This window comes from Pagrus pagrus, assembly GCF_965226575.1.
Source record: "Pagrus pagrus genome assembly, chromosome: 18".
Taxonomy (NCBI): domain Eukaryota; kingdom Metazoa; phylum Chordata; class Actinopteri; order Spariformes; family Sparidae; genus Pagrus; species Pagrus pagrus.
This window is the reverse complement of record NC_140202.1, coordinates 6,805,488-6,833,477: the sequence shown is the minus strand read 5'-3', so window position 1 is coordinate 6,833,477 and position 27,990 is coordinate 6,805,488. Positions and strand designations below refer to the sequence as shown.

Genomic DNA, 27,990 nt, shown 5'->3' with positions numbered 1-27,990 from the left:
ATCAACAAATTGCCCGCATGATTTAGGCATGAAAAAAGAATTTACAAAGGAAAAGTTGTGTAAGAATGTTGGATAGCCGCTTGGTACCGTTAAAGATCATTTTATCCATTGTAGATTGTGTTCTATCTTATAACACGACGGTACAGGGAGGCAACAACACATACATCCACACCACATAACATAAAAAATAAACACCATAATTCTGTTTTTTATGTTTTGTTTTTTCCTGTTAAATAATTTGTTTTTACAAAAAATGTGTATCTACATTTTTTCCATTGCAATAGACTTCAATAGTATCTAAAATCTATTCATGTTACAGTTTTTTGCTTAAATTGTCATTTGTTCTTTAGTGTAGAATGGATGGATGACTTTATATTTTAATATCTCTAAAGAAAAGGGAGAAGGTGAAGAAGGGGTGGGACCTATGAACATACTACATAGGAAATGAGGGTGATGAGGGTGACAGTGTAAGTCAGTTGCCATGTCCATGTAAAGGCAGTACGAAGCGGTCGGGCGGCATTAGAGCTTTTGGCTGTAAGGAAGGGATGGGGATATACAAACAATGAGCAATATACATGCCCATCTACAGAAAAGAACAGAAGAACTCTAACACTGACAAGTCTGACAAACCCTAAACTGCAACTTCTTAGCCATGCAATTCATTTGTTTTTTGTCTTACAGTCAAAATATTATTCAGCAAAGATTAATTTGTTTTGTCAAAATAGATTTAAAAAAATCTGAGAAATGGAAGATATGTGAGAAGTGGATCTGGAACTGCTTCACCTACTAATTTGTGGGCCTGGTTATACATTTTCAAAATGCCTGAAGTTTAAATTGATTGTGCAATTGTTGTTTGGAACATTTTTTTAATTCAAAATTCTTTAGGAAAGCAAACTATGGGAAATCAATCGCACAAGTTAGTCACTGAGGTAGTTCCAAATCCCAAAAAGTCAAATTATATAAAAAAAATATTTCACACTGTGATCTAAATATTATCGGATTGACAAAAAAACAAACCAAACATACTTAATAAGCCAAAAACCATAATCAGAACCAAAATGCCAGTGATCAATTGGATAAATACAAAAAATATGACCAGTCAAAACTATCAAATGAAAAATGTTAAGATGAAAGAACAAAGCCATTTAAAATTTTGCACACATTGCAACCAGATGCACACAATAGAAAACAGACACTGTTGAGAGAGGCACTCGACTGAGAGACGGGCTCCTCTCTCATGTGTTTCTCGATGACAAATCTGTAATGTTAGTCTTTAAACATGAAGCGGCCGTGCAGTCTGGGTGTACATCAGAGAGAGACGGTACTGGCTGAGAAGGGGTTACTTTTATTACGTTTTGGTTTTGTTTTAGTTGTACTGCAGGATGTTGATGCATGCTTAAAGTAAGTTGCATTTAGGGAAAGTAGAAAAGAAACGACACAGCAAACTGGGGGCAGGTAAGACTGACCAATGTTAGAAAAATAGGAGACAGACACTGTGTCCCAATCCCTTACTATGAACGAATAGTTAATTCATTTAATGTAACAGTCCTTACTGGCAAGAAGCAACATGAGTGCAGATGTCAGTCAAACTGCAATGTAAATTGTAAAGCTACAGCCAATTCACCTCTGTTCCTGTTAATCATTGTATTGTGACACATCATCACCACAGTCAACATTAAATAAATTCATGTTTGCATATTTACATTTTTGTCACTTATCCAGTGTGAATGCACTGCGTAGCCCCCCCTCCCCCCCTCCAAAAATAAATAAACAAACAAACCAAACAAGTGCACTAGTATGCAATTGGGACACAGCTCAAGTTTAACTAATAGCAGTGGGGAAGAGGAAAGAAAAAAAACACAAAACATATATTAATAATTTTTTGTCATGTACTGTATATGAAATGCAATTTATTAAGGATTCCAGTAAGATAAAGACTCAAAAGACGAGCTCAAAGCTGCTAACCATAACACTGTGCATGTGGTGGGAGGTGTGCTGCAAACTACAGGCTATCTGACCCCGCCACTTCATTTTACAGGTCTGGAAATGTTATTGTAAGAAGGTGGTAATTACAAAGAGACATTTTAAATGTCTGTTTAATAGTAAGATTTTAACCATTTACATTCTCACTAATTCAGCAATCAACAATCAGGCACTCTCTCTTTCTCTGTCACACAGTTATCTTACACAGGTACATAAATGATTGTTAATTTTAGTTTTTTCCCCCCTTTTATTAATTGTTTGTGCCAATGTATTGTCTTAAAATATAAAGTGTGACATTTTACTGCTGTAACATGTATGTGTTTATTATTCAGACATTATTATTAGGTCTCAATAGGCAAATAAGGAATTCATCTTAATGGGAAATTAGTTACTTGATTCTTAATTATTTAGTTGTGTTTGTCAGTAAAAAAGTAAAAAAAAAAAAGTGACATTTAGGAGAATGTTTGCCAAGTTAAACTGATCTGCTGAAATGACAGATATTGGTGTAAATGTAAATGGTTAAAATAGTGCACTTCAATTTACTGACAGCAGAAGTTGGGCAGAAATAAGTTGCAATTTAAGCTGCAACAACTCACTTCAATGCAGAAGCAAGTCAGAAGTTAAGTTGCCGTGATCGGCAGATGTTAGCCAGGAACTAATTGGAAAAAAAAGTTGCCACCACTCACTTTAATTTAGTGGCGTGCTGAGGGGAAGTTACGAGACAGATACTAGTTGGGAATTAAAATGGCATGATGAGCACATGTTAAGCAGTTTATACGTAACAGCTTGATTGTTGGAGCCAAGAATAAAACCCCAAATTTTTGCCATACAATATTTTTTTTACCCTGAGCAGAGTAAAAGCAGCATTTGCTTTAGATGCATTTGGACTGAGGTGTAAGTTGTGCTCACATTGCTCTGCCCTTACATATAAGACAAAACAGGCGCCAACATTGTTTCATAGCAATACCAGTGAGGAGAACACTATACAGAAGTATATCAGCCAGCTATCATAGGGGAGGGTCAGCAGTCCAACTATAGTATTAATGTAAATACAATTGCTCCACCACTTAAAGGATATTTAAACATGTATTGACTGAAGAATGTTATGGATACCAGCTTTAATCCCATAGTGTCTTTTGACAAATGATTCAATATTTTTGCCTAATGGAACCTACATGGTTTTTCCATGTTGGTAAAATATATTCGGAGAGGAATTCCATAAGATGGCAGATATCTGACTTGTCTATTCTTAAGTGTAAATGAATGGAGACCATTGGTTGCCTAAAGGGCAGGGAAATATTTTGAAACACATGGTTTGCTTTATAAAATGGTCAACAAAACTGTTGCTGGGATTCTTGATTCAATGCAGTTGCCATATGTGGTCTGTGAAAGCAGATTTAATGAAAACCCTTTGACCCCTCAAAAGGTTCCCTCAACAGTGTCCCTTTTTTTTTTTTTTTTTACCAAAACCAGCCCACATTTTAAATAAAATGATTTACACACATGCTTAAAGGTGATTATTTGTATCTTCTAACTTTTACCTATTACTTTTATTACTATTATCGCAGTGTATCATTAGTTTTCACTTTGCGACAATGTGCCTTGATAATAATTTGTAAATTTTTAATTCTTAATCATTTTAAATGTATTATTAATCATCATATATCATCATATATGATACCGACACCATGAAATAGCACATGGCAAAGAAGTATAATGACTGACAAATCCACAAAGGGAGGAGAATGTGACGGATGGTTCAGTCAAACAAGCACATCGTTATTGTTTCCAGTTTGAAAGCGAAAGTCAGCGGCGAGTTATTTTCACTGATTACATATGATTGTAACTGAAGTTACATAGTTAATTTAACCTAACCAAATAGTTTTTGTGTCTAAACCAACAGTGAGCGTACGATAAACATCTAATGTGCCTGCTGGTTGCTGGTATATGAACAACAGCTCAACAAATTAAGGCATGGCAATCATATTGTTGTACAGTGCAGCACGATGTAAACAAACTGCACCAGAAATCTGCAGCCAGATGCAGATGACTGAGGTGAAGGTGTTTGTTTTAATTAAAACATGTTTTTATATTTTAAGCAATATTCGATTATTGTTTAAATAAAGTAATTTGTAAAGTATTTGGTTTTCTCTTCTGGCAACAGATTGCCAGAAACAGATGTGGTTTTGAGTCGTCTATATAAAAGCCCAATCTCCACCAGAATACCAACAGCTGCTGTGTGCTGCCTCATTTGAATGAATCTCGCTCCAGTTTGCACCTCTCTGCCCAGCTGTGCATTTCATTCCCATTTTTCCTCTTTCTTAGCATCAGCTCCACTCTGTATGCTTGTTTCAAGTTATGTTTGCTGATTTATGTTCACTATGCCGGCCAACTATCCAGCTGTTCTATGTAAGCTCACACACTGGCAGCATTTTGACAAGATTTATTGGTGCCTGTAAAAGAGTCACAGATTGCAGTTATTCTCTGAAAATGCTCTCTTCGCATGGACGTTAATTAGGCACTGTGATCGATTCAGACGTTTTATGCCTTATTTGTTTGATGAGAGCAGAATAAAGAACTTACCAGCTGATGACTAATTGTGTGATGTGTGAAGCAATCACTGCTACATCTCTGGTATTTATAAGAGTTATTTTTGTTCATCCTCTGTACATCTTTTTGGACCGCTACTGCTCCCACATTTTTGCAGATGTTTCCTATTTTTGTTGGTCAGGCATATTTTTCTCATGGCCTGTCTTGTCAGTATCTGTTAATGTTAATGAGATATGATTTTTTTACTGTAATATTTTTTGAGTGGTCATCTGTGGGAGTGGCATATATAACAATATGTGCTGAAGTCATCACACCACGCGCACAGATGCCCAGTGGAGTTTAACATATACTACTACGTATTCAATAGTGCCACAAGGTGTTCAGTTATTAAAATGTTTTTGTTTTGGCTGATAACTCATGAAATGTTTGGAGAAGAATGGAGCTTTCTACAGTGGGTTCCTTGATTAATGGCGAGTTGACTGATAAAGGCCACGCCCCAAAACCTTTCTGGCATTTTAGATTTTTTTAATATTATTGGCTTCTATTGGCTAATATTTCATCTTGGTACAAACTAATTCAGATGAGCCTGAGCAAAACTTTTTTTTACATCACATGCTGCTTATCTTTAATTGGTTATCAGCATTTTTAGGGCGTGGTTTGATACACTTAACAGATCGTAACTCTTCAAACCTAAATTTGGTTGAAACCAAATTTGGTAATGTTGCACATACAGCCAAACCCCTCAGGGGTGCTACAGTAACATGTCTGCAATTCTGCAACCTTGTCTTTTAAGAAAATAAAACATCATGTTGAAGCAACAGTGCCATCTTTTGGCCTTTATTAAAAAGCCACCATATCTCTTAGGCACATGATTCATGGTCTCATCAGACATTCATTGCCAGCACTGCTGTAAAATTTGATGTCATTAACCTCTAGGTGGTGCTACAGTGCAAATCAAATTTGACTAACTATGCTAGTCAAGCTCTATGAGTGTAGAATTTTGTGGAAAAATTATGACTTACAGGACTTTGATTATTGTATGCATCACTCACCGCAAGCAAGAGCAGCAGATGCAGCAATCACATGCATTTTCTTTCGGAAATGCAAATATTCTAGTTTGTAAATGTAATTTGTATATCGGATTTAAAAACTTTTCTTCCTGTTTTTAGCATTTCAGTGGTCAGAAATCTTTATGAAAACAACCTGAAAATTAATTTGGATATGCTTTGAGGATTTGTCTGGTTTAGTGTGGGCAAAGTTTAAAAGTTTAGTACATTTTGATAAAAAAAAATTGGTGAGTATGGCCCTCCTTTATTTGGCACAGTATTTTGAGAAAGCATCGTGAATCATATTAGATATAGTTGTACAACTTATGTGTGTATTATATATGTACGTATTTGTATGTGTGATACTGACAGTACTATCATTAATCACTTTTGTTCCAGTATAATGATATATGAGTCGAAATATCTATGGTCTCCAAGAGAAAATATAGAACCTGTTAACTTGTTCATCAGATATCTAAAAGTTTACTGTGTGAACTATTAAAGGACCTTTCTGAATTGCCATCTTATGAAATTACTTGAAAGGAAAGGAGAAGACGACAGATTTACAACAGAGAACAGAATCACTTGATAACTTCTATCAGCAAACCACACAGACAACAGCCACACTGACAAAATAAAGACAGTGTGGGGTAAGATAAACGAGATTTGATGTTGCTGCGACCGCAAAAATTTTCAACTTAAACACGAATGCAGACAAAGCAACCAAGTTAGCCTAAAGGCTCAATGGAGTCAAGGATCAATCAAAAAGCATGCAAATAAATGATCAAAGGTCACTTTGAAAAAAATAAGTGGAAAAAGGTAATGTTTGTGGCAAAAGAAATCGTTTTTTGCCATCTATACCAAAATATGTTCAAATGCACAGTAGAATTAGAGACGAAGTGGAAGGTTGGAAAGTGACTGACCGAATGAGGAGGGTACAATTTTTAAATAAACCTGCCTTCAACTATATATGGAACTTTCCCTGATCAGGACAAAAAAGTTGATGGCAAGAATAGATTTTTTTTGCCGTTTTTATTTGCTTTAAAAACAGAAAAAGGGATGTTTTCATAAAAGCTGCATGGTACAAAGCCGTATGGTAGCCCAGAATTTATGTGGAAACAATTATCACCCACCAAAACGTCATGCCACACATGATGAGGCCAAAATACAAGAATGAGTTTTTGGATAAGTGGTGAATAGACGGGAATGATGGTCTGGTTAACACAAATTTTGAAAAGAAAAAAAAAACAGGAAATAGCATTGACTTCCAAAATGATACAACAAAGGAAATCTCAAATCAAAGCATGCTGCTGTCAACGTCAAAAAGTGATGTTAGGGTTAGAATGTTGTGAATTTCTGTGTAAACACATGACTGGATGACTGGGGCCCTGTCTTTGTCTTTCTTCACAAATCCCCATGAATCTCAGGCTATACAGCACAGCTTTAAACCCATTTACACCACAGCCTTACACATACATTTTGAAAAAATTTGGGAATGACCTTCATAGGGAGAACCTACTGGTGGCCAGCAGAACAGCACTAAAATCCTCACCAATCATGTGTCTGAATGTTACGATGTGATGCTAATGTTCAACATAAAGCAAAAATACTTCTTTTATTGTGAAACATCACAGAGTTAAACTCAGTTCAACCAGCTTCTTATTTGCAGAATGGATCAACATCATTTCAGATGGAAATATTCTTGAGCTAAAAGTCTTGCTGTATGGTGAATAGTATCATATTCAAGTTTGCTTCACTGTTTTAATAACAATTTGTATAACATGCATTATTGTTTTATATCATCCGTGTGTTTACACTTATCTTTATGCCATGTATACCCAAAAGGACCCATTTAAATTACGGCTTGGCAATATGGCCTTAAAATGATATCAGGATATTTTTAGGCTATATTGGAATACACAATATATTTCAATATTTTTAAGAACTCCTTAAAACAGGGGTCTCAAAGTCAGATTAGCCACTGTTGGTATTGTTATCTCGTACAAAAAGTGCAACATTTCTTAAAATGTATGTTTTATTACCATTAGTAACATAATAATACAATAATGCAATCAGCAGCGTGTATGCATTTTAAATGATTACTTTTTAACAGTTAGTGCAAATCTTATTGAAATCTTGTACTGAACTAATAAATGAAATACATTTGTACATTATTTCTTGCCAGACAGCTGGGAGCACTTTTCTACAGATTCTACAATGTAGTATTGTGTTTTCCATCATTCATTAACAATATAAATTCCATTCTTTCTTCATCATACCTGATGAATGATCACCATCTATCAGCATATGTTTGACAGTAAGTAAATGTACTGAATTACTTCAGCTAAGTACAGTTTGGAGGTAAAGGACCTTGAATGCTAATACTTTTAACTAAGAATTACTGGTGATAAAGTAAAGAAACAACATTTTGATTTTGTAACAGTTAAAATAATTTTGGGGGATTGCGGTGAAAAACATTTCTCTGGAGCCGTGCATTTCAGAATACATAGTCTCATATCACAATAACAATACAAGATTTATTTTGCCCAGCCGTAATTTAGAGCTTTTGTATTTGCTGTCCGGATGGCTGTCATGGAAAGCATTCAAATAAGCATAATTTTGGAAAGTTGCGTTGTGTTTTCTTTTAAACATGAAACATGTTATGGATATGTTAGAAAACTAGAAAAGTGATTTATTCAGTAGGGAATTGATAACGTGACTGCTTGCTGTTTCCTACAAAAAAAAAATAAGGTTGCTAAAATATGGAAATTCCCAAATTCTTTCAAACTGATTCTCTCAGTTATCACAATGCTTAAACATTTTAGAATTTTTAATATTTAGATACAAAAAAGACAGAATAACAAGTACACCTAAAAGCAAAAGAATGACCCAAAAAAAGGAAAAACTTGTACACAGAAATTCAATGATATCTGTTCTCTATTACATGTACCAACGCAAGCCTCTAAATATGGAAAAACACAAATGATAAGAAAAAGTATAACACGTCGATGAAGTCTGGACAACACACTGCATTTCAGCAGAAAACAAGATTTAAAAAAATGTCAAAATGTGCTGTTTCAAAATGAAAATCAGTTGAGCAGTGGATGGCAGGAGCAGTGGACTCAAACACAATGTGATACATTTTGCAGCATCAGTGCAGAGAACATGGTTCACCATCATACAAATTTTGCACATTTGGGATGACATGTTCTAACTCTTATTATTTCTCTCAGCAGACAAAATTTGTATGTGCATTGGTGACCATGTTAACTACTTTGGAAGACCCCATGTGCAAGTGTAGCTTGTGATATTAATGTGTTACTGTCGTCTACTAGCCACACACTAAATGAAACTTCTGTATGATTGATGTACCAGTTCAAATATTTTCAATTTGAATTTGAACTTTGCATTTAACAATCCAGCTTGCCTTGGATTGGGTAATGTGTGGTACAGCTTGCTGTCACTACATTGGCTGCTGTATGAAGTTACACTTTGACGAACCATGGGGGTGTGATGCTTTGAGGATACCTCGATCCTCAGGTGCAGATGAGTGAAAGCACAAAGAAAGCAAGCAAATGCAAACTAACCTAGCCCACCTGCATGGCTAGTTTCACACTCCTCCAGGTCTTCGTCATCGCTCGAACACTCTGCAGATGACACAATTTCATCTGGTGTGTGCTTCTTGGGCAGAGCGTTGGTCATTACAGGTCACAGCAAAGATAGCCAAAGTCAGCCACCAGCCACAAAAACAAGAGAACAGAAAAAGACAAGGAAAAAAATACAAAACAAGTTAAAAGGTCACATGGGAGTTATTTTTTTACCTTGGAAACAGTTGTCTAATGAAAAGATCTTAGCTTAAGGTTCACTTGGCTTTTAAGCTTTCATCTACATGTCATTCTCTCTCAAGATTAGTGTCTACAATTCAATATCCACCCAAATGTGAAATATGGTCACAATCTGCCCTCTGTACTGAGTTATGGTGTTTTGCAGAATATTATGATGTCACAATGAAGTTGGGATTCGACCTTTTGGATATTAAATGTCAACTTTTTTATCTTTCATTATTTTATCCTTTTAGACATTTATGTAAAAATTTAGTCAAGAATTATTGGGTTATGGCAGAAAACAAGTTGTGTGAGGTCACAATGAACGTTTTCTTCTTTTTATAAAACTCATACTGCAGCCTCAACTGTAAAATGATGTAAGCCAAACTGTGAGGACTGGTACAATGCCCGTATGCACCTCAGCCACAAAAAAAAAAGAAGGCATATGTCTGCCAGTAGGCGGCGCTATAATCAAGGTAAGGACTTTTTGGCCTGTAACCCCCACACAGCTTGCCTCACATTCAAAAGGTTTACAACTGCGTTTTTGCCGAATTGAGAAGAATCAGATGATAGAGGCTTTGCCCATTTCACACCTTTATATATTTTTAAACATATTAAGCTGGCAGGGCTATTAAAATCAAATCTAAATTTCATGGAATTTCACTTTCCAAATGGTGACAAAACTATACCACACTGCAACCTATGGTCAATTCAGAAGTACATCACTCCATATTTTTTCAAAATATGAAAAAAATGTTTTCCTGTCTTTATCAACCTTTTGGGTTGCACTGATAATTGATACATACTATGTCCTCTGTCATATGTGTAATTCCCTCTATGTATATTATGAAAGTCTTTCCATACCTGTACAGTTGAGGAGGATCTATGTTTCCGTGTGGTAGTGGTGGACATCATGGTGGTAGTCTCAATGAAGGTAGTGGACATCTCTGGAGACATGGCCGTGGTCCTGGCTGAGCCTGCCACACTGGGCACATCACCTACCAACCTCACACTGCCATTAATCTTGATGTTAGGGTTGCCCTCAGCGGCCATGTTCAACACCTTGAGGCCATTGTAATAAAGGCCGGACAGTTGACCCTGAAAGGGCCGGCTGCGATCACTACCACCAATCGCGACTGTTGCTTGGGTGTTGAAAATTGTTAGCTGCCGTCCTAGAGGAGACATCCAAATGTAAGATATTTTCAACAGAGTACACTATTCATTTACAACAAGACAAAGGCCCTCATTTTTGTGGTGGCATTATGATCAGCACAAGCAGTGCTTCAACAGTTTAGTATTTTCCTGATCTTTAAATTATGTCTGCCTGTCTGTAGCGAGAGGTTCATTCAAATGAGTTGCTAAAATTTCATCAGAAATTTGGCCAAATTAGCAAATAAGCTAAGTCTAGATAAATGTAACACAGTCTGTGTGCCCAGGACCAACCACTTTGCGTTGGTTGTTGCACTTGCACAATTAAAATAGGACCTTTAAAGTCATGATGGCATAAGAGATTTTCCTCCCAACTCATTAATATAAATCCTTGATTTGTTTTTGTTTATTTCCATTTATTTTACAAGTTATTCATTTATTTATTTACTATAATTTAGTTTCTTTGTTAGTTTTGTATTTAGCACTTTTAGACCACATACAGTTCAATATGAACATACATTAAAAGCATCACTTTGGTCAAAGAAATTCACACAGTTCATTTAAGCCTTAAATAGAGACATGGGCAAACATTCAATCCTCTTATTATAAAAGAACAGGCAGTTTTTTCACATTATATCAATAAAGTAAACACACATAAGCAGAGAAACATGTTTGTTTGAAATTACCTTTCTCTTGTAGCCACTCCTCTACTGGTCTGGCGTATTTGAAAGGAATTTTCTTATTGGCCATTTGATAGCGTTCAATGTCGCTGTTCCCTTTAAAGTTTAAGAAGACATTTATAAAGACATTTATTGATCGTCAGTGTCATGTCACCACTTTCTTTCTCACATTTACAATATGTTTAAATGATTTTATCTGAAGGTTACAACTTTATTAAACTTGTTTAAATTGCAGCTAAACTTGAGCTGCGTACCTTTAAGTTTTCATTCAAAAACAGACTACAGAAAAGCAGCTCATTTGTGTATTCTCCCAAATTTTTCTTTTCACTTCGCATTGAGTATGCACTGATGTTACATTAGTGCCATTAAAAACTCCACAGTTGCTATGAATGGGTGGAGCAGTAAACAGTGTCTCCATGAAGCATGGTGAAATTAAATGTCTATCAAAATCATCCCAAACTGTTTTTTTTTCCTGCTATATATTCAGTAAATATGTGACCAAATAAAGAAAAGATGAGACCGTGGCAAAACTGAAGGATTTAAAAATAATATATTATATAAATATTTGAAACAGCATTTGCTACTGTACTGCATTTTGCATGCATCACAAGATTCAGAGTGGATTATCAGCTAAACTTTTCTGGGCTTAAATTATTGTAAGATGACAGAGGCATGGCAACAGGACATGGCACCATACAATACACGGCAGGGTAGAGCTAAATATCACTTAGAGTTCACTGGACAGCATGTGCAACTGATATTGAAAAAGGAGGATCTGAAATGAGGATTCCCCGAAGTGAATATAGCTGATGGGTAAAATCTGTGAAGTGAAGGTGAAGGTTCTGAGCCTTCACACACTCTTACTTTTTAGGAACTTAAAGCATGAAAAATATTTGTACTACAACAAAAAAAATGTTTAAAAATACTGAACCTGCTTGGCTCTACTTTGGCTGCACTAAAATGCAACATCATCCAGCGTGGCACAATTTAAGTTTTAGTTCTGATTTGCAACAGTGAATATGTTTTGTGGGAAACCTAAAGATACTTGAATTGCATCAACATAATGAGAAACGATCTTTCTACCAAGTGCAGTCCATGTAGCACCTGACTAACAATTTGTGAAGCATCTCATGCTTCATAGAAAGCTAAGGAGTAAGATGGAAAGAATCCAACACCAGTGTTCTGAAAAAAGTTCTTGCCCTGACCTGAATATCTGGATTTATTAGGTGTACACAATGCAACCACAGAGATAACACATCTCTACTGCATCCATTCCTGCCCAAACGGACTGCAGATTGTCAATGAGCCATATGGGCTATAGGATCATTCTGTTTGTTTGTTTTGTTATAGCCGCTGGTGTAGCAGTGGGCATTATAAAGTCAGTTTGACTGCTTTGTAGTGTATTGAGATTACCACCAAGTGGCAGCATAACCTATGCTATAAATGCTGTGTGACTGTGCAGTATGGAGTAAATAACTGCAAAATCTTATTGGTTTCTTATTCTGTCAACAACTTGCTTTTACTCTTGTACATTCAATTAAGAGAGCAGTGCAGATAACTACCAAGGATTGATTCACTCAGCCTCTCTTTCTGTCTCTATGTACATTCACAACAGAGCTGTCTGTGAGTAGTCCCTCCTCTCTGTGCACACTCTGAAGCAAAACATGATCACACCTGCAGTGCCGCCAATTTGGCAACTTTCTCGCTAGATTTAGCGAGTTTTCAGACCCTCTCAGCGGCTTTCATTCTAAAAAGCAACTAGTTACGTTGCAAATCCACCACTCTACTGCCAACAACACTGGGGGTAGTCAGTGTGTGTGGTGTGTGAGGCAGGCAGGAGGACAAAACAGATTACCTACCCAGTGCTTGGAATGTTACTAAATACAAGCAGGAACTGAGCATTTGATGATTTGATGAAAAATGACCAGCTGCAGATCGATCTGGGCATCCCTAGTCTGTGGGGCTCTGGCTACCACAACCCCCTTTTTCACCAGCAACATCATGTTCTGTCTGATTGTGAGATGCCCTCTGCTGCCCAATAGCACCTCCTGGATCTTTGTGATATATGGTCTCTGCAGCCAGTTTGCAGCCACCAATAGTACCAGGCCACACAGAAGCCTCCAGAAAAAAGCTGGCAGCAGAGGAAGTGGTGGAAAAGTGTACAGTGTCACTTGAGGACATGAAAGGCTCAAGGCATCTGTCCACCTGTAGGCTACTTGACTGATCTGCTCCACCACCTGCGGGTGTAGGTGCTATTTGGTTGTGTCGGGACAATCACTTCTGTTTCTGTTCTGTTCCATTCCACCATTCTGACACCTGGCTCATAGGGACCTATGCTGGGAGTATGATACCTTGCGTACTGGAATTTATATGGATGCACCACCCACCCAAACACCACTGCAGACGAAGTACAGCCCCCCATGGCAACAGCATTCCCTGATGGCAGTGGCCTCCCCTGCAGAACAAGGTGGCCTGACACTCCTATACCTGCTCAGAAATGATCCGAGAAAGGTGACAAAGAGCTCTAGGTGTTGACCTGGCCTCCAAATTCCCCAGATCCCAATCCAATTGAGCATCTGTGAGACATGCAAGAACATGTCCAATCCATGGGGGCCCCAGCTCGCACCCACAGGACAAAGAATCCACTACCAACACTCTGGTGCCAGGCAGGTCTTGTGTCCTTGCCCTGGGTCAGAGACAGTTTGATCCACAGTTCTACTGGATTAGGATCTGGGGAATTGGGGGCCTTGAGTTCTTTGTCATGTGCCTTGGGCCACTCCTGAGCAGTGTTCGTCAGATAGCAGAGCATGCTGTCCTGCTGGGTGGCCACTGTCATCAGGAAGTGTTGTTGCCAGGGGAGGTGTACTTTGTCTGCAACAGCTTTTGGGTGGGTGGTGTGTGTCAAGTGGCTAACATGCCAGGACCCAAGGGTTCCCAGTAGAACATTGCACAGTAAAAAGCTGGTCAGTGTTAATTGCTATTGCTAAAAGACTTGAAAAGGCTTCATATTAACACACAGCCACTGTCACAGTACTGTAGGATCATCACCATGTTTCAAGGACATGCCCTCCTGTTTTCTCCCCTTCCCCTCGGTCTACAGTCTCTTACTCATTGACACTGGAAGGACTCTTTGCTGTGTCAATGTGCTAAAAAAATATGACTTTATTACATCCATAATGTTTTCTTTTAATCAAAAAAAATCTTGGGATTAAATGGCAAAGTCTCTGTGAGCGTCTTATCTGTCTCTCTGCCACCTCCAAACATGCACACACAGCACTGAGCAGCAGCTCCACAAAGGTTTTATATGGCGTCAAGATTGGGTCTGATAGTAGTAATTGTATTTGTCCTGTTGCAATATATATTGTGTCACAGTCAATCCTCCTTCACTTTCTGTGGTCAATGTGCTCCAAGTGGAATGTTACTCACACTTTTCACAAGAGTCTTTTTTACCATCTCTACTTACATTTTCATTTTATGTTCCTTCCAATTCCACACTCCTCCTCCCTTTCACTCTGTTTAAACAAAGCTAAAGACCGATTTCATATATATAAATTATGTTCTTTCCTTTAACATTGCTTCCCAATTGCTCTCCCACAATGCTTTATGTCCCATTAACAAGGGGTCACAGAAGCTGGACTATCCTGAATTAAGCTATCCATCAATCCTATCTCAATGCATTATGAAGGTCAGGTCTTCCTACCTTGGAGGCAGCTAGACTTGCTAGATCATGTGATCATCCAATCTCACAAATCTATCTTGCCAGGCTTCAAGCTATGCGCTAGTAGTCGAACCACAGGGGTTGAGCCAATCAGTGTCCTATGTAGGAACTACTGCCAGTAGTAGGGTAGTGTAGATGTGATAACCAGCGAGAAGCGACTGAAACAACAATGGCAGCTCCTCAAGAGGTTAGCATGCTGCTATAGCATCAGACATAGACATCAGAAGATAGGTTCTCCAATCACAGGTATTCTTTGAAAGGGCCTTTTTCAAAAAAAATTCTACCGGCACCTTTTCAGATAGCTTTTATGTAACAAACATGTGGGGTGTCAGGTTACTTGTCATCTAGAGAAATGATGACTTGTTAAAATTATCTTATACTGTACAAAAATGGGAGTAGTTATTAAGGAACGAGGCAGGAACAATCTAATAATTAATGAATCGTTACTAAGTAGTTCATGAAAAAAAAAGATGATGAGTTACTAAAGATGAGGTTCCATTCAAAGGTTAGGTATGGTAAGGTACTTATGAATCAATTAAGAATCACTTTGTAACCACTTAGTATGATGTACCACTTCATTTAAGGGGGCACAAAAAGAGTAATTAGTGATGCATTAGTAATGAATAGGTCGCTACAAATTTTTGTTGGTCAGAGGCTTATTTCACTGACTCACTGAATAACTACTGCAGAAAGCAGTTGTGATTGTAACTAATAACATTTACTCACATACTTTACTACTTGTGTACAGTTTTAAGTATTTATTTTCTGCTTATACCCCAACTACTTCATTTTGGAGGCATATACTTTAATTTTACAATGTTACCATGTGATGGCTCCGGTCTGGTCCAGTTTGCCTGTTGATGGTAACCTCTAACGGTCATCATTGTAATTTTCTTCATTGTGGGAGCAGTTATATATGTAGTTTTGGGAGTCATTGGCAATCGACCTACTCAGTTGTTCAGATATGAGGACTTATTGTATATTGTTCTCCAGGCCTCTGAGGGAAAGCTAGAAGTAATGCTCCCTTCATCGCTCACACTGTCTCCGCTGTCTGTCATCAAAAGTTACATTGAAAACACTAAACAAAAAACTGAAGCAATGCATCTGACTGTACAGCATGCATGTTAAGTGTAAAACAGGGGAGAGTGTGGGGGCTAGGAGGGGCTGCACAAATTAATCATCAAAGCCATCAAAATCATCCTCTGACAAGCTGTGCTGTTTCTAAATGCTACTACTAGGGATAAGGTCTGGATTGCCACATGCAATTTACAGCAACTTTTCCCTTTTCTTCTCCCTCATTTACAAACACACACCAACCTCTACTGGCAGCAAATGCTTGCTCTTTGCATGAGCACTGTATCTCAGATTGTGAAGGCAGTGCTAGTAAAATCCCGGTCCACTTTAACTCTTTCTCTGCACATGTTCAAAAGCAATCAGTGACTAGACCTGATGACCTGATGACCTACTTTTTGTGTCCCATGATGGAATCATGGAACACAGGTCAGCCTGTCAACCATCATCGATCATTCATACACCAACCTCCACAATGCACATTATTAATTGTTTTAAAGGGATATGTTCTATTAAAATTAATGGAGCTTAACCAGCAACGTATGAATAAAGGTGTGCTTTTCTTTCAATAATGTTTAATTGAAGCTGATATTACTAGCTGAATACCACAAAGCTCTGATGATGCTCTGATAGATTACTTCAAATAACGCTAAATGTGTGAATGAGGGAATCTGTATCAGTCACTGTGTACTTCAAACTGGTCCCTAAACAGGGATGCCAATAAGACAAAGTCTGGAGCATCTCTCGAGTTAGAGTCGCTAAAGAAAGTGCAGCAACTACAATTTTTGACAAACTGCATGAAAGACTGCTGCATGCTGCATCACTCCAAATTCATAAACTTAGGTTTTACATGCAGTTCTGAAGCATCAGTGTGAGTTTGAAGTTAACATGCTTCAGGGGGCAGCTGTGGCTTTGGAGGTAGTGCAGGTCATCTACTAAAGGGAAAGGTGATTCATTTTTGGCATCACATTTTTTAACCCAAAATTACTCCCAATGGCTGTTATATTGGTGTGTAAGTGTATGTCTATTACATGTTTTGGCAGGGTTTTTGTATGTTTAGGACTGACTGCCAGATACAGTAGGTACACTGCAGTTACACAAAAGGGAAGACTAAAACAGAAGTTGGTTGAGAACTGAATGATGTTCCTTTTTTTTGTTGGAAGCACATGCTGCCCAGTGACCATCTGAACTGTATCATAATGGCATAATCCTATTGTCTTATCACACCTTGTAACAATAGGTTTCATTGATAACTGATACTGTCAAATTTGCTAACAATTATGATTGCCAACATCAAAAATAAAAATGATGGATTGAATTGATTGACTAGTGTTGTACCTGTTGGGAAGTGTTCATTGATGGACCAGTTATCCACCTGCAGGGTAGCATTGCCACCATTCCTGGTGAAGCGGACAACATGATACTTCCCATCATTTACTGGGGTGCTGCTCTCCTCCACACTGATATCCACTGTGCCAATGTTGAACGTCACTCCTATTTTGCCTTGTTGCTGAAATGAGAAAACACAATTATTTATCATAAATATATAAATACTACTTTCCTGGATCTTATTCTTATGGAATAATATTTATATAGTGTTTAATATTAAATAATATTGCTTGTGATTTGTCCCGTTTTCTGTAATGAAATATCAACACAATGCATGGACATGTTGTGGTCAGGTCATCATGGCTTTTTAGCTCCGATAACTTTATAAAGTTAAATAAGTTCACTCCAATTTACATTTGAACTAAACAGCCAAACAAACCATTCATAACCCAATGTGTTTTATTGATTGATGATTTTATTATTAAACCATGATTGGGACGCATTTGGACTGTTTGAAAATCTGATGTTTTTACATCACAGAGATTATTATCATATTAGATGCCAGTTAAGGCATTAAAGGTGTTATTTGTAAGAAGTGGCCAGAATTCAAAGGTAGCAACAAAACTAAAGGTGGCAGCATGACTGCTAACTGCTGCTCACTCTACACTTTGCTCTAGCTATCTTTGGCTGTAGCACATAGCTGCTGTTAGCAAGTAGCTGAGTTATCAGTGACGCTAAGTAGCCCTTTTAGCTGACGGGAGTCTGCCTGGATTGCGACCTCGGATCACAGGGGGAGGCACCGCAGGCAACCAGGCATCAAGGCAAAAATGGCACATAGAGGCGGAATATTTTCACATCTTACTCTGTGAATTGATTCATCTCGAATATTTCATCCCTATATACATCTCCCAAGTGAAACTACTGGGTGCTATACAATTGGACACCACTTGAGGCGCAAAGTGGTATTACTAGCATTACTTTAAAAATGTAATATATTACATTATATATATCAACATAGTTGACTTAACGCACATTTGTAATGTAACTGTGTAACGTATGTAGCATGGGTACATTGATAAGTAGTAATGTGCATATTTCAACTCTCTAACCCTAAACCACAATCAATTTCTAAACCTAACCAAGTAGTTTTTTGTCTAAACCTAACTCAGAATTTAAACCCAACCTAAACCAAACAAAATTGCAGCTGTACAAAGGTCTGGTTGGTCTGTCACTGTTTGCTGCAACAATCATGTCATGGTGATACATGTCATTTTGGGAGCCACTGGCAATCAACCAATTTGGTCATTTAGATAAAAGGATGTGTTGGTTCATAAAAAAGACTTCCTAAAGGTTTGGTCTCATGGATCCAATATTTCCATTTCCTCGCTATTTGTGCGTGACACACAGAAGCAGTATGGCACATTAGTTAGAAAACAAAACAAAGGAAAGCAAAAAGTAAACATGCAGATGTGATCACATGTGTGTGAGAACTTACTATGTGCAGCATGAGGTAGTCACCCAGACCAGGTGCACTGTCAATCCTGACCAAGATGCCATCTTTCAGGGAGGTGCTGAAGCCCACAGTTAGCCTGTCTGTCCTAGTACTCGGTCTCTCATTGGCCGGCCATTTGAATGTAATGAGGCCTCCTCCTTTGCCGAAGATGTACGTCGTCCCAGCTAAAGAGAGCAGGAGAAGGAGGAAACATAATGAGCTCGTCTCTTCACAACAATAAGGACCGCATCCTAAGTCTAAATATATACTGAGAATTATAACAACAATGCATGTCAAGTTAATGAATGCAGGTGCTGGTAAGATGTGCATCACATACAGCTGAAAGTCAAATAAGTAAAATAATATAAGAATATACCACAGAAATTGTAATGAAAGCAACAATAACTAAACATATAAATGACTATAACAGGGTCCATTCACAGTAAAGACATTTGGACCTGGAGACCATGCATTTATCTTCAGTGGACTCGACTACTGTAACGGTGTCTTTACAGGACTCTCTAAAAACTCCATCAGGCAGCTGCAGCTGATTCAGAACTGCTGCTGCTGGAGTCCTAACAAGAACCAAAACAGTAGATCCCATCACTCCAGTTCTCAGATCTTTACACTGACTTCCTGTCAGTCAAAGAACAGATTTCAACATCCTGCTGTTGGTTTATAAAGCACTGAATGGTTTTGGGCCAAAATACATTTCTGATCTGCTGCTACGTTCTGAACCATCCAGACCTCTGAGGTCGTCAGGTACAGGTCTGCTTTCAGTCCCTACAGTCAAAACTAAGCATTTAGTTATTATGCACCACATATCTGGAAAAAAACTCCCAGAAAACTGCAGGTCTGCTCAGGTAATTATCTGCAAGTTCATCACTTTGAGTGAAAACGTTGATATTATTACATTGTTTTCACAAGAATTAGATGAAAGCAGCTTTAAATTATAGCTCTGATATGTTATGTATGCTCAGAAGAGTGTTCCCTTCTCTGTTCTCCTTCCTGAGTTTTCCTCTGTTTTCATCCGAGTTTTTTTAAGTTGACTTGTGAGATGTTTTGTTGTTTGTATCAAGGGGTCTAAGGACGGAAGGGGTTGTATGCTGTACAGATATTATGAAAGACATTTGTGGCATTGCCCTTTGTTTGGATGTATTGTCAGACAAAACCAGGCATTTAAAGACACAATCTCAGGCTCTGGGACATTATAATGTGTATTTTTTAATCTAATCAGGCAGACTGATCAATAATGAAAATAGCTTTTAGATGCAGCCTGATGTCAGCCATCTTTAAAAAGTGAAAATAAGTGACTTTACAATGCACACAAACTCCTGAATGCTTATAAAATACATAAAGCTTTTACAGGAAAGCTTCACTGTGTTATCCTTCACACCCTCAAACACAAACACACACACAAACAGGATGCTTCCATGTCCGCCGCCCACACACCTTTCAGTTTGGAGCAGTATCAACATGACTTGCCATCTGGGTACAGTAACAACATAGTAACAGAGCTCAGCGCTGTGCCAAAACACAGCATGCTACCGTGCAACAGATGAAACCATGAGGCTCTATTTATCCTGCCTTTTTCAATCAGCAGCGAAAAATCACAGTCACAATGTCACAAAGTACATTTCGGTTTAATTATAATTATTAATTAATTGATTATTAGTCATTTCAATGTATTATGTTACAACTCTCTCTCTTACAACCTTCTGGTCAAATGCCATTAAATGATATAGGATTTGATCTGACAGAAGCTTTCAATCACAGACATTTGTCAGAGTAGGAGATTTACCAAACACACTATACATAGGGCATCCTGGGGCCGGCCTTTGTTCATAGGCCCTCATCCCCAGTCACTGAATAATTTAGTATAATCAGTGTTATTGTTTATGAACAGAGACTGATGCGTCTCACCGTGCATGTGGCCTTCACTGTGTCATGTAGCTCCTCTGCTCTAAAGCTCAGTAAAACCACTTCTACACACAAGTTGTTCTGCTTCATGAGAACGACTCCTCCACAGCAGTCTGCAGCTAAACCCTAACCCTTTCAGCTTGTTGTTAATATAATTATATCAAGTCAATATCATGCCATTTCTTATACATTATAAATAATATAATTGTTATCATGAATTATATGATATCACACTGTCCTATTCTACTCCACTGTTACTTTGTACATAAGCCTGATTCCCTGCAGTGAGCTGCAAATAGACATAACTAAACACATCTCTGCTTAAGTGGAAAAAAAAGTCTTTGTTCTGAAAATGTTCTGCCTCGGTGACTAAAAGGCTTCAGATGTCATCTTTTAGCAGGAACATGTTTTCTTTGTGAGAATGTGAAAAACTTTACATAATAACTTCCCTCTCGTGTTTCACAGAACAGCCTCAGCTGAGCTGTCACTGCTCACTGTCTGTCTTACTCACTTCAGACGTCAGCTGAACAGGGCCCTAAACCTCAACTACAGAACTGTGTGAGTGTGTATGTGTATGTGTATTCAAAGCATCTGTGCTGTTGCTTGTAGCTTCAACAAACAATAATGCTGAGAATGTGACAAAGGAGACGACTGTTGTGTGAGGGACTTTGATTCATCACTGCTGTGGCTGACTGGCAGCATGTTCAGTGAGGACTGGTCAGTCAGACGGCTCATTGATTAAGGGGATAAATGCTCATTTGAGACACATGATATTGATTCAGAACAGAGCTTTGTGTATACTTTTCAAATATCCATAAAGGAGGAGAGGGCACAATTTAACTGCTCATCATTTTACAGTGGGCGATAAAAACACTTAGCTTGTTCTTAACTCCCTGCATTGAAACAACATGTTACAGTGAAGATGTCTGGATAGCAATTTCTCAAAAGAAAGAAACAAAAAAAAGATCAGTTTTGTTGAGCTTTGCCGGTAGGTGCAGGACGGGTGCTTGGTTCTGGTTACTACACATATGGGCCTCACGGACAGGACCCCCAATAGACTCTTTATCACAGCAGACATTTTGACTTGTCAAAGCAGAAAACGCACAAGCATGATTTCTAACATTAATGACGGCTGCATTCTATTGAGGCGAGGTAATTCCAGGGCTCTGGTAGTGTATATTCTCACCTGGTTGGTCACACCTGTGCTTTTTCTGCTCTGACAAGTTAAAATGTCTGCCATGAAATGGGTCTGTTGTCTATAGTGGGTATGCAACTGGCAAAACAAAAAACTCACGGTAATAATTGTCTTGATGCGAGAGAAAAAAGAGAAGATTCTGCAGTGGACGTGGAGTTTGGACTTGCTTGTAATTCAAATGTCCTGACAGATGGAACTCAGGACTCGTCCCGAGGACGCCCACAAATGATTTTACTGCTAAACGTGGAGTCTGTGAGTAATAAATCTTTAGTGTGATGCTTATAAAAGCCTTAACATAAGATCCTGGCATAATTCATTAACTTACAGCTGCTGTACCATCTCTGCACTGCATGGCTTATCAGCAGTAACAGGAAACCTGTGACACTCACCCCACCCTGGTGCAAACACATTGGTTTGGAGCCAGGAATGTACATGTGCAAATAAAGGACTGTTTTTATTCTACAGTGCTGGCTTTGCTCCTAAAGGAAAAGAGATCCCTTAAAGCATTGTGTGAAATAACAGCATTTTAATCTATTCTGAAGTTGCAATAAGCCGACTCACACAGCTCAGTGAGCGAGTCACTTAGTTCATGGGCTGATGATGTATGTTCATGTGTTTGCGTGTGGAAGTGACAGTGTGTGTGACAGTATATCTTTGCATGCTATTATACTGTACCTCCCACAATTGCACCAGAAGCCCACACACCACCACTCTCACACAAAAAAAATATTTGTACCCACAAAAACACCATCTGACACACATACAGGCTTGCTAATGCTAATGAGCCGGCCCAGGCAGATGAGGCTCTTTGCTGCAGCAGATAACGGCAGCCACAATGGCTTTGTTGCCTCTCTACCAAAGCCGATTTAGACTTAAAAAGTAGTGGCCTATGAAAACATTGCCTCCAGCCTTTGCCTGCTGAAAACCTATTAAATCATCTCCTAATACAATATGCTAATACCATGTGGGTGTACCAATTTCAGGTGCATGCCCCAAAACTCAAGCCCCCCACTGTTCTCTATGTGGCTCCCACCTGAAAAATAGAAACAGGAATATGGAAATCGACTGATGCCGTTGCCCCTGAGGGTGTGGAACACAATGCTGCTTGGTTGGTGCTCTTTGTTCCTGCACATATTGTTTATTTATTAATTTGTTCCAAAGGCTGTATGATTCTCTTTTACACAGCACCATGCCTGGGCTGTGATACATATAGTACTACAATTAAACAACAGGGTCAGGTTACTGATGCGTTAATTATCTAAAAACCATTTGACTAACTTTATTGTGTTAAGCCCATTATTACCAGCATGATCATGATTGCACATCACAACAAGAATCAAAGGTGTCCTATTGCAATCACCAAAACAATTGTCAATCCACAAATAACAGAAGACAGCAGCACATCAGCAAATATGCACTCTACACTGCAAAAGCAATGCAACACTCAACATTTGTCATTTTCAAATGTGTCCAACTGAATACGGATTGACCAGGGGTCTCATTTATAAGCAGTGCTTATGCACAAAATGGGGCCTGAAAGAGGCGTACGGCACTTCCCACGCGGGAGAATGTGCGCACCTTTTAACAAACTATGACCCATACGTACGAACATTTTGGAAGCAGGGGGAAGTGGCGACACAGATGGTGAGGTGGCAGATTTAAAACCAGATTGTAAAAATGAAGGCTCTCACACATTTAATCCCACTTAATATCAAAATTTTATCATAGATTCACATCATGATAAACATTCAAACCACGCTGTACTCACGCTTTTCTTAAGCCATATTTATCCCATAAGCACCTTTCAATTGTAAAAGATATAAGCAAAGCCAGATCTCAATCAAAAACTCAACGGAAAATTAAATTACATAATCAGACAGGGAGTCTTAATCATATTTCACTGTGCTTTGTCTACACTTTGTTCCTCGCCAGGTACCTGCACTTCAACAACATTGAGTCTTTGGAACCAGAATCATTCACTCACCTACCAAAGCTGGAAAGACTGTAAGTTCATCCTGTCTGACCTTTAACAAAAAAACAACCAAAAACATAGATCTAAGTATATACTGGTTTCAGATTCATATAAGATCCTGCTCTGATATGGAGCCATTTACCAAGAAAGGAGAGCTCAGAGATTACTTTTTAACTTTTGGGATTAAAAAGTGGATTTATCTTCACTCCTGTTTATCAACCTGACTGTAGCATTGATCCATGGAGGAGACCTGCTGACTGGGGCTGGAGGGAAAATACTTTACTTTATGAATGTAATGTTACAGAGAGGAGAGGGGGAAAGAAAAGATTGAACTGGAGTCTCTGGTGGGTGCTGAATAAGTGAGAGGTTGACCTGATTTCAAAGATACAGAATCAAAGCTATTGTACATTAAAGTATCTGGCTGTTTGGGACGAGTAAACACGATCCTGTAAAAATGTGCCTACTGGTGGTGATCACACCATTAATCGACAATCACCTCTGATGAAGATCTGTCTGACATGATTCAGGCACAGATGTTTTATTAACATTCTCTTAAGTCTCATCAGCCGACTTCCTTTCTCTGACCCTCTCGCAGACGTTATAGCGACAGGCGCCTACATGAAACTCATCGTTACCTTTAGTAAACTTGTGGATTTCTCTGGGTTTTAACATTGTTGGAAACAAAATATATAACGAAAGTCTGGTAGTTTTAGACATTTTAATACAGTAATCTGACATATTATATCTTTGATTAAATACACTCCTGCTGAGACCTTCTAGTACTACACATACTTCACCACACCTCCAGCTCCTTGGTGGTACGCAGCTTTTTTACTGCTAATGACATAATGGATTTAGAGAAGACTCTGTACAATTAGACACAATTAAGACTGAGGCACTAATCAAACCTGAGAAAAAAAGGAGAGAGCTGGAAATAAAGAGACAAGTAATTCCTTTCTGTTCAATGCGTCTCTCTCTCTTATTAATAGCTGGAGCAAAAGGCTAAACACCACTCACCATGACCCCCCTTCAGTGATGCTGGAGACCTGTATATGGAGACAGGTGGAGAGGAGCGGTGCCTCATCACGCGCAGGTGATGCTGTTCAGGGTGAGCGTGTGATGCCCCTGCTATCTGCGGTCTGGTGGCAATCACAGAGTTCAGCAAACTCCCTGATGGGGGTGCAGCGATACATCCAAGAATCAGCCACCCCATCCAGGCAGTCTGATAGAGGACAACGAAGCCAGGGGCTTGGCAGGAACCCCCTTTCATGAGCACCCGGAGAGGTGAGACACCCATCGGGCACATGGTGACACGATTCAAACAGACAGCAGAGTGTCTCATGACAACAGTCTCATGATTGAGAAAACCCCATAATAATAAAGACAAGCAGTCTGTCAGTCCCCGATATTTTCAGACACCTCACACACATGCTGCTTAGTGAGTTAAAAAAAAACAGATCGTCAATGAGAAATGATGTCTAATTCAAAATCTTCAAACACACACACTTGTCCTCTGCTCTGCATGTAACAGTATTACAAAAAGTGAGGATGGACGGACACCTCCTGCCTCCTCCTCTGCATAGGACTCGTGGCTCAGCCTGTCCAGCCATTTGCCAGCTCACTGGCTGCTTCTCTTGTGCTACACTGTATTCACTCTGAATATCAGTCTCTGGATATCACTCTGTCTCCGTTTTCTTCCTGAAAAAGACTTCTACAGGCGATCTTGCCAAGATAAAAATTTCAAAGCCACAGGGAGAAGTCTTGTTGTCTGATCCGATGAAACTTGCACAGTGACTTCCCAGAGAAGTCATGAAACAGAATATTATATATATCCACTAGCCCTCTTTCTGTCCACTTCTGCATGCTCCGCTTGTTTTTCATTTCAATTTCACTTCTCAAAGATTTGAGAAGTATCCATTAAAATCACAGCAAGAAAAATCCTTTGCTTCTGGTCTCCGTTTCAGTAACAGACCATCCTTTGATGTGCGCAAAATTTTGCCCCACGCACTTCAACAGGAGAAGACAGCAGCAATGATCAGCATCCCAGAGAGAGAGAGAGAGAGAGGGAGAGAGAGAGAGAGAGAGAGAGGGAGGGAGGGAGGGAGGGAGGGAGGACGAGAGGGGGGGTTGATTATGAAGGGCTGAGAGAGGTAGCAAAGGTAAAAGAAGGTGAAGCACTGGTGGTGGGGATACCGGAGTGCAGAGAGGTACAGAGAAAGATAGAAATGGCCAGCCTGGTCTAAATATTGAAAGGCGGCTAAGAGAGAGAAAAGAAGAGCAGATGGATGAGTGAGGATGCTACTAGAAAGGCAGTGTGTGATCATTAATGTGTGATCATTAAGCAGTAGAATGCAAAAGAAAGAAGAAACAAAGTAATAGTAAAAGAAGCAATGCAAAGAGGATGAAGGTTGGTGACAAGGCTAACAAGCCAGTGACTGCAGTTTGGGACTGCATTTTAATATCTGTAAGCATGACACTATATTAGTCGCCACTATACAGACATCTTTGACAAGGGACCATGTATCAACATTAGTTAGTCTGACACCATGAAGTCTGTGGTGACAAAAAAATGATATTTTTGTGACGTGAAGTCGGGACATTTCTGTGGCAGCAACAACAGATATTTCAAACCAAAACATAATCACTTCCTTGTTATTATGCCTTAACCTAACCAGACCATAAGCACAACACTGTCACAAGAAAATATTGAAAATTTAATGTATACCAAGTTTCAACATATAAGTGGTTTTGCAAAAATGTACATTGCCAACATTTATTCTGGTGATCGGGTCGAACCCAGATGTAAATAGATGGCTTTAAAGTATATCTAGAACCCATGTTAGTTCTTGCAAACTGCTATATCTTGTGTCAAGAGCTGTTTCTGTTTATAGGCCTGTAAAGTTGCTTAGTGCACCTCTAAAATGGAAAATTCATTTGTATGTGTAAGAGTCATTAAGATTATATTTTGGTTATGATTGAATTTAGGTGAATCCTAAAGAAAAAAAAAAGGTATTTATCAAACATGAGCAGGCAAGTCATACACTCACCAGTATGTAATCAACGTTGATAAATCCCACATGTTCTAAAACACCATACTCATGCACGTGCATATATCCAGAAACACCCCTAATTAACCACATCTAGTAACAAAACATCCCTTTTGCCGATCTATATCCAACCTACGCTTGGCCGAAAACAGGTGGACTGGACTCGGATGTCCACAGGAATGGCTTTTGTGTGTTTAGGTTCTCTCTTCAACATAAGTACCAAATCATGGAATAAATCTAACAATATCTGTTTTGGGATCGGTTCTTACTCAGACGCCACTCTCAATGATACAAATCAAAAATGCAATCCCATGTGTGGTCTACTAAATCTTCTGGTAATGCAAGATGAGCTTTGACAAAATTAATAAAACAAGTTCTACAAATAATTACTAATTGAGTAGTTATTGATCAAAGAAAGTACAGAACATATGTGGATGTTGAGATTGTTTAATTCATGCTGTGACACACGCAGTGCTTTCTATTTGTAGTTTCCCTATTCTACCACTAGATGATGTGGTCAGAGCTGTGCTTTTATTCACGCACACTCCTTAGTTCAAGGACAAGTTGATAAATTGCACACTTGTGGAGGAATGATCATACACACACATTAAACACACATCTGTGCGTACTCTGTTGATTAATGACAGTCCTGGGCTTTGTGCGCCTGTCATCCACCCAACCTTCTCCCTGTGTTTCATTCAGTCAAAGAAACATAGTTCAGGCACAAAAAGGAGTCGTGCTGTCCATGTCCAAATCCATGTCCATGTTCACAAACTCATTGACAAAACTCAATACTGTTTTGCCAACGAAAAGTAGCAGAGAAAACAGAGAAGACAGAAAAAAAAATCAGACTCAAATACCAGGGTGTCCACACACACTGCGTCCAATAAAAAATGTACTTGCTGCAAAAACTTAAATTGGACTATGAGCAAAATCTGTCAGAGCGTGTCACAGTCTGAGTTCATTATTGCCCTTGACAACAGCAAATGACAAATAAATGTATAAACATGAACA

General features: G+C 38.7%; 1 protein-coding gene across 8 annotated transcripts in view; it reads right to left on the bottom strand.

Annotated features, from left to right (window-relative positions):
• The window catches only part of nrxn3a (neurexin 3a), a 194,704-nt gene that overhangs the window by 7,777 nt on the left and 158,937 nt on the right, over positions 1–27,990 (bottom strand). For 2 of the 8 annotated variants that reach the window (XM_084381013.1, XM_084381014.1), the window contains exons 19-23: positions 18,846–19,027; positions 17,360–17,531; positions 11,239–11,328; positions 10,268–10,575; positions 9,167–9,260 (exon numbers count right to left, since the gene is read on the bottom strand). In XM_084381013.1, the coding sequence (XP_084237139.1) occupies positions 9,167–9,260; positions 10,268–10,575; positions 11,239–11,328; positions 17,360–17,531; positions 18,846–19,027 (846 nt within the window). Of the gene's footprint in view, positions 1,826–9,166; positions 9,261–10,267; positions 10,576–11,238; positions 11,329–17,359; positions 17,532–18,845; positions 19,028–27,990 lie in introns of all 8 variants that reach the window. The other 6 variants (XR_014624704.1, XR_014624705.1, XM_084381018.1 and 3 more) reach the window with 6 other exon arrangements.